Source organism: Lipotes vexillifer, unplaced genomic scaffold (genome assembly GCF_000442215.2).
Source record: "Lipotes vexillifer unplaced genomic scaffold, Lipotes_vexillifer_v1.1 scaffold466, whole genome shotgun sequence".
Lineage (NCBI taxonomy): Eukaryota > Metazoa > Chordata > Mammalia > Artiodactyla > Lipotidae > Lipotes > Lipotes vexillifer.
Window position 1 is genome coordinate 1,169,035 of NW_006796103.1, and position 8,524 is coordinate 1,177,558.

At 43.5% G+C, this 8,524-nt stretch overlaps 1 protein-coding gene across 1 annotated transcript in view; it reads right to left on the reverse strand.

Moving 5' to 3' along the window:
• CARD19 (caspase recruitment domain family member 19) overlaps positions 1–7,290 on the reverse strand; it is an 11,047-nt gene extending 3,757 nt beyond the window's left edge. The window contains exons 1-2 of the mRNA XM_007468181.1: positions 7,268–7,290; positions 4–135 (exon numbers count right to left, since the gene is read on the reverse strand). Of these exons, the coding sequence (XP_007468243.1) occupies positions 4–135; positions 7,268–7,290 (155 nt within the window). The remainder of the gene's footprint in view (positions 1–3; positions 136–7,267) is intronic.
• Positions 7,291–8,524: the final 1,234 nt, after the last annotated feature.

An 8,524-nucleotide genomic window follows, 5' to 3' on the forward strand; every position in this document is an offset into this window, starting at 1 on the left:
AGCTGGAGGATAATCCTGTCCACCTGCTGCTCACTCAGGCGCCCAAGGCCTGTGAGGAAAGGCATGTCCTGGACCAGGCGGTCACAGTAGGTCTGCTCTGAAACAGAAGCATAGAACACAGAGGGAATGAGCCAGCTCAGCCCAAAAAGAGGTGGCGAGACCCACACACCATGATGCAGCCATGGCAGGGACCCCTCGCAGCAAGGTCCCCATGCCCACCAAGAGGTGTACCAGCTGTAAGCATCTGGACAACTGCTGACATCCCAGCTCATGCACAGCCCAGAGTTCCCCCATGTCACGCCAACACCCTTGCCAGAAAGTGGGGTGAGTGGGTGTAGTGATAAAGGTTCAGAGTGCTCAAAAGCAGAGCAGAGTCTCTGGCTCCTATCTTTTATGCCTGAGAGCTTATCGCAAAAAAACTCAGAAGGGCGAAGAATCTGCTGTCTGTTGGGCCCCCTCAGTGTCCTCTGGAAATAGCCAGGCCCAAGGAAGGGCACGGGCAGCCTGGAGAAGGCCCAATCTCGAAGCTCCTACAATCGCTGTTGTTGTTTGGAGTGGCCTGTGCTGGCATGGCCACCAGACACAGTGTATCTGCAAGGCCTTGAGAAGCTGCCACCAACAGCAGACCAGCATGCTTGCTGCCCAGGAGGCTGGGGAATGCCTTTTCTTTTGTTTTTTCTTTCAGAATCACCATTAAAGCATCACTGTTGCACTATCTTTCCCATTAAGAATGTCCTTTAGAATAACAAGTCTTTAAAGGCAAGGGGTGGGGAGAGGTTGGTGGGCAGTTGACAAAGAAATCTCTGAATCTCTGAGGGAGGGTCCCAAGTTCCTGCAGCACTAGCTGCCTGAACAAGTGTACCACCTTACCTACCTGTGGCAGCTTGTCCTGTTTCCTGGTGGACCCAGGGGATGGGGGGTAGGCAGAGCTGTACAAGAGGAGAGTTTTTATATGTGAATGAAGTTAAGTTGGTATCAATTCAAATTAGATAGCTGTAACTTAAGGGTATTATGTATAATCCTCATGGTAACCACAAAGAAAATGTCCACAGAATATACACAAAAGGAAAGCAAAATGTGTTACTACAGAAAATCAACACAAAAGACAGGAAGAAATGAAGGAAAAAAAGCTATGAGACATACAGAAAACAAATAGCAAAAAGGGAGAAACAAGTTATCCCTTATCAGTAATTACTTTAAATGTAAATGGATTAAACTCTCTAATCAAAAGACATAGATTAGCAAAGTGGATTTGCAGTATCATGATTTATAATAAGAAATATATATTTGGTCTTTGTCTCAATTCTTGGCACACAGTTTCTAAAACCTAAGGAATTTCCTAAGTGATGAGAGCTGTGAAGGTGAAAGGATATCTTTTGTTACTCATAACAAGCCCCTTCCAACCTCATCTGACTTTGTATTAATGAGGTGATTTTGGGAAAGCCCCTAAATAACCACAGGGTGGGAGCTGATTGCCAGTGGAACCAACCACGTAATTCGAGGGGTGGAACTTTCAATCCTCCCCATCTCACTTCCCCCTGCAATGTCTGGGGAGGGGAGAGGGGCTGGAGGTTCAATCAATCACCAGTAGCCAATGATTTAATCAGTCATGCCTACCTAAGGAAGCCTGCATAAAACCCCCCAAAAATGGGGTTTGGAGCACTCTAAGTTACTGAATATGTGGAGGTGCTGAGAGGATGGCCTGTCTGGGAGGAGCATGGAGCTTCCATGCTTTGCTTCTCACATGCTTTGCCCTATGCATCTTTTCCATCCGGATGTTCATTTGTATCCTTGAAATATCCTTTGTAACAAATTGGCAATAGTGTTTTCCTGAGTTCTGTGAACTATTTTAGCAAATAGGGTCACAAGGAGAGGGTCATGGGAACTCTGATTTATAGCCAGTCAGTTAGAAGCACAGGTGACAACCTGGATTCATGATTGCTATCTCAAGTGGGGGCAATCTCGTGGGACTGAGCCTAAAGTTAACCTATGGGATCTGACACTATCTCTGGATAGATGGTGTCAGAATTTAATTAAATTATAGGACTCCCAGTTGGTGTCCACCAAAGAACTGGAAAATTGCTTGAAATGTGCCTTAATATATTTTAAAGGACTGACATAATAAAAGGATCTTTTCTGATCACATGCAATAAAGCTAGAAATCAATAACAGTAGGAAAACTGGAAAATTCACAATTATGTGGACATTAAACAACAAATGCATCAAAGAGAAAATCACAAGAGAAATCAGAAAATACCTTGAGAAAATGAAAATAAAAATACAGCATACCAAAATTTAAGGGATGCAATGAAAGCAGTACTAAGAGGAAAATTTACAGCTGTAAATGCACATACTAAAATAGAAGATCTCAAATCAATAACCTAATGTTACATCTTAAGGAACTAGAAAAGGAAAAGCAGACTAAACCCAAAGCTCGTAGAAGGATGGAAATAATAAAGATTAGAGTGAAGATAAATGAAATAGAAAAACAATAGAAAAACAGAAAAACCAAACCAAAAGTTGGTTCCAGAAAAATCAACAAAATTGGCAAACCTTTAGCTAGATTAACAAAGAAAAAAAGAGAGGAGATTCAAATTACTAATATCAGAAATATTACTATGAATTTTACAGAAATAAAAAGGATTATAAAAGAATACTGTGGACATTTATACCAACAAATTGGACAACCTAGATAAAATGGACAAATTCCTAAAAACACACAATCTACCGAAGCTGAATGAAGAAGAAACAGAAAATCTGAAAGGACTTATTACTAATAAGGAGATTCAATCAGTAGTTAAAATGGTCTCAACAAATAAAAGCCCAGAATCAGATGGCTTCACTGGTGAATTCTACCAAACATTTAAAGAACTAATACCAATCCTTCTCAAACTCTAAAAATAAAGTTACCATATGATCCTGCAACCCTACTCCTGAGCATATATCTGGAGAAAACTCTAGTTTGCAACCCAATGTTCATAGCAGCGCTATTTACAAAAGCCAAGACATGGAAGCAAGCTAAATGTCCACTGACAGACGAATGAATAAAGAAGATGTGGTATATATATATACACAATACAATATTACTCAACCATAAAAAGAATGAAATAATGCCATTTGCAGCAATATGGTTGGACCTAGAAATTATCATATTAAGTGAAGTCAGACAGAGAAAGACAAATATCATATGATATCACAGTTTTATGTGGAATCTAAATAAATGACACAAATGAGCTTATTTACAACACAGAAATAGACTCACAGACATAGAAAACTTATGGTTACCAAAGGGAATGGGGGGGGGATAAATTAGGAGTCTGGGATTAACATATACACACTACCAAATATAAAACAGATAAACAACAAGGACCCACTGCATAGCACAGGAAACTATACTCAATATCGTGTAACAACGAACAACGTAAAAGAATCTGAAAAAATATATATGTATGGGGTTTCCCTGGTGGCGCAGTGTTTGAGAGGACGCCTGCCGAAGCAGGGGACACAGGTTCGTGCCCCGGTGCGGGAGGATCCCATGTGCCGCGGAGCGGCTGGGCCCGTGAGCCATGGCCGCTGAGCCTGCGCGTCCGGAGCCTGTGCTCCGCAACAGGAGATGCCACAGCAGTGAGGCCCGCGTATCGCCAAAAAAAAAAAATATATATATATATATATGTGTGTGTGTGTATGTACATATGTATAACTAAATCACTTTGCTGTACACTTGAAACTAACACACACTGCAAATTAACTATATGTCAATTTAAAAACTTAAAAAAAGGAATAAAATACTTAGAAATAAATTTAACCAAGGATGTGGAAGACTTAGATACTGAATCTACAAAACATTGCTGAAAGAAATTTTAAAAGACACAAATAAATGGAAAGACACATCCCATGTTCATGGGTTGGAAGACTTAATATTGTTGAGGATGACAATACTACCCAAAGTGATGTAGGAATTCAGTGCAATCCCTATCCAAACCCCAATAAATGTTTTTTGTTTTTTATCCTAAAATTCATATGGAATCTCAAATGACTTTTATGGCCAAAACAATCCTGAAAAGGAAAGAAGGTGGGTGACTCATACTTCCTGATTTCAAAATTTACCACAAAGCTACAAGAATCAAAACTGTGGTACCAACATAAGGACAGACATATAGACCAATGTAATAGACTAGAAAGTCCAGAAATAAACCCTATTTTGAGTGGGAAAAAAAAAGAGTGAAGACAACCCACAGAATGGGAGAAGTATTTGCAAAGCATATATCTGATTAGGCGTTAATATATACAGGGAGAGAAGATAAAAAGAATTCCTATAACGCAACAACAAAAAATCCTATAAAGTAACCAATACAAAAATGAGCAAAAGGGCTTCCCTGGTGGCGCAGTGGTTGAGAGTCCGTCTGCCGATACAGGGGACGTGGGTTCATGCCCCGGTCCGGGAAGATCCCACATGCCGCGGAGCGGCTGGGCCCGTGAGCCATGGCCGCTGAGACTGCGCGTCCGGAGCCTGTGCTCCGCAACAGGAGAGGCCACAACAGTGAGAGGCCCGCGTACCGCAAAAAAAAAAAAAAGAGCAAAATACTTGCATAGATATTTCTCCAAAGAAGACGTACAAATGACTACTAAGCATATGAAAAGATGCTCAACATCACTAGTCATTAGGGAAATGCAAATCAAACTACGAGATACCACTTCATACACATTAAGGTAAAATAAATACATGGAGAGAGAGAGAATATGAATATGAGGATGAGGAGAAATTGGAACTCTCATGCATTACTGGTGGGCATGTAAAATGGTGCGGCCACCATGGAAAACAGTATGGCTATTCCTCAAAAAGTTAAACAAATACTTCAGCAATTTCATTCCTCAAAAGAACTGAAAGCAGAGACTGAAACAGGTATGTGCACACCAAGTTCAGACTAGCATTATTCACAAAAGCCAAAAGGTAAAAACAACCCAAGTGTCCACAGACAGATGAATAGAGAGACAAAATGTGGTATACATACAATGGAATATTATACAACCGTAAAAGGGACAGAATTTCAGTACATGGATTTGACAACATGGCTGACTGTGAAAACATTATGCTAAGTGAAATAAGTCAGATACAAAAGGACAAACGTTGAATGATTCCACTTACATGAACTATCTAGAATAAGCAAATTCTAAGGAGAAATGGTTAAAATGGTAAATTTTATGTTCTCTATATTTTACCACATACATACATATGAAGGTGAGTGGATAATATGTTAAACTGTGGTTCAGTTTAGTAAGTTACAATAGAATATAATTCAGTGATAAAAAGACCTATGAAGTCACAAAAAGACATGGAGGAAACTTAAATGCATTTTGCTAAAGGTTAAAGAAGCCAATTTGAAAAGGCTATATACTATATGATCCCAAGTATATCATATTCCAGAAAATGCAAAACTATGGAGAACAGTCAAAAGATCAGTGGTTGCCAAGGGTTAGGGAAGAGGGAGGGATAAATATGTAGAGCACAGATTTTTAGCCAGGTAAAACTACTTGTATGATACTGTAACGGTGGACAGAGGACATTACGAATTTTTCAAAACTCATGCAATATACAACACAAGAACTTTAGTCAGTAATACCTAACATTATTAATATTCTATCAATATTGGTTCATTAAGTGCAACAAACATACCACACAAATGCAAGATGTTAATAATACAAGAAATGGGGTGTGGGGACCCTCTGTGCTATCTGCTCCATTTTCTATAAACTAAATATGGTCTAAAAATAAAATCTATTAATTAAAAAGAAATCCTATTTGGAAATTCCGTAGCTGAATTTTAAAGAAAGAAAATGAGAGTCACAGAAAGCAGATGAATTCTTGGATTGGGTGGGGTTCCCTGGAAAGGAGCATGAAGGAACTTTCTAGAGTGATAGAAATGTTCTGTCTTGATTAGGCCTGGGCTGGTTGTTCCATGGGTGCATTCATTAGTCAAAACTTATAGAATTATTCACTAAAAATGAGTGTATTTGTAAGTAAATACTACCTCAATAATGTTGATCTTTTTAAAATAGGGTCATTGAGGTGGAACAAGTGGGGCCTCCTCCCTGATTTCTTCCATGGGGCCAACTCAACAGACTGTCTTTCTCATCTCTCTCTCCTCCTCCTGGATGGTCTTTTCTCCCCCAGAATATGAATTTCTATCTTCTGATTCTCCGAGCCTCTGAAAGTCAACCTTGAAAATGGACTTGTCAGCAGCTCCAACTTGGTGAAGAAGCCATGGACAGGGATGCAGAGAGACCTGCCACCACCACATGGCCGGACCCTCCTGGCCACCTGGCTTCAGCACCTACAACCTCTCTGATTAAAGAGTTAATATTGGCCATAGTTCATGGAGTGTGCCCCAAGCTTGGGCATTCTGTGGGCTCTAGGCATACAGATAATCATCATTCTTCCATCAGCTCTGCTACACAAGCATGATTACCACCCCCATTTTCAGAAGAAACTGAAGCACAACAAGTAGGCTTATCTAAGACCTGCCTAAGACCTCAACCAGCTAGGGAGTGACGTATCGAGGTCAGGACCCAGGCACAGCACAGTGTTGGGGCCAATTCTTGACATCTAAATTTTCTGCCTCTCTAATCAACCTACTAATTAACTATGCAATTAGCTGCATCATGTCTGTTCCTGGCCAAGCCATAGGCTGTCTTGCCCAGCACTACCAGTGTGTGCACCTGTGCATAGTGCCAGCACACACTAAGCACTCATTAAAGAGTTTGGGAATGAATGGACGTAGGTCCAAGGCTCAAGGGCAAGGGCTGTCAGTGGATGGTGGCCAGCATCTTGCAGTGGCTCCTCCTACCCTGCAGGCTGCTAGCCAGGTGAGGCCTCCATTGCCTGCAGCTGCCAGGCACAATGGCATAGCCTGGGGGCCAAAGCTCTGGGCTCTGCTGTGTGCTGTGCTTCCTGTGGTCTTTGTGAGCTGTGCACACAAACCACACCCAAGCAGCCTTTCAGAGGCATGAGAAAGCACAAGAAAGGAAACCACTTTGGTCCCAAGTGCTGATAAACAGTCCCAGACAGTTTTTACAGGACAAAGGAAGAGGAATGCTCTGGCATAAAATTCACCAGACCTTCACCAGCAACCTCTGCTAAGCCCTACCTCCCCCATCATCTTGCCCTCCTGGCAGCACCACAACCATGGACACCCCCGCCCCCCCCACCAACCTGTTAGCCTGGCTTGGCAATAGAGGCCCTGTGGGAGCTGGCCTCACTTGCCCTCACCGGGCCTCCCAGGCCCGAGCCATTCCCGCACAGCAACCCCCAACTGCAGCGTACTGCCCAGGATTCCCGCCCTTGGCACAAGAATACCTGTCCCTGTGGTTTCCGCCTGGCTAACTCATGCTCACTGCCCTCCCGCCAAGAGACCTTCCTGAGCTCCCCTGCCGCCCCACCCCAACCAAAGTCCTGATGCTTGGACCTCAACCTCCCCTCCCAAACTGAATCTCCCAGAATCCCCTCCTGTCCCAGTGCCCAACCTGGCCTCAGGCATGGAGTTGAGATGGCGCACTCCCCAGCACACCACAAGGCAGGGACTGGTTCTGCAGCAACAGCAACTGCTGCAGTGACACTCGGCCAGTGCTGGCCCTGAGCAGATGCATCAGGCTCCACACACTCACTCTGCAACCCTTTGAAGAGGCCCCAGAACCAACATGAGGCAGGTTCCTGTTGGTGCGTGGAGACAGTGAGCCAGGAACTTGAGGCCCGCAGCCTTGCAAGCCTGCCCATTTGACCCTCCCAGGCCTGTGCTCTCTGGGCCCCAGTTCCCCATACCAAAAATGAAGGGCTCTGAGGGACGAGGTCTCTAGAGGCCCAGGACACAGAGATGGCAGGGAGAAAAGGGATTGGTGGGCCTGGGCAGGGTCTAGTCCTGGCTCTGCCACTGACTGCCCTAGCAGTCTGGGGCACCTGTTCAACCTGACACTTTATTTCCTCATCGACACATAGAGATATTCCACTTTTCCCCATACAGCGGTTCTGAATGGGAAGCACCTGATGCAAGACCAGGTGCACAATAGGTACAACAGACCCTGGAACAATGCAGCGGTTGGGGGCGCAGATCCCTGAGCAGTCGAAAATCCACACATTACTTTACAGTCAGCTCTCCATATCCATAATTTTGCATCCAAGGATTCAGCCAACCTGAGGTCATGTAGTACTATAGTATGTATCGAAAAAAAATCCACATATAAATGGACCCTCACATTTGAAACCTCAGTTCAAAGGGTCAACTCTACTCAGAAACAGCAGTCACAGATAAAAAGAATTCAGAGAGATGACAGGGGAATGCACAGCAGCTGGGGTCTCTTTTGGCTAAGGCTGGGACACTGGTGTCCTGGAAATCACCAGGTTCCTGCCCATGAAATCCTATTTGTGTGCAAGACTCAGGCTGGGACTCCAGTGAGTTCTGGGGAGAGAACAGGGACTTCTGGGGCCTTCCTGGCCCCGTGGGCCACCCCTAGGTAACTTCTACCTCATGAA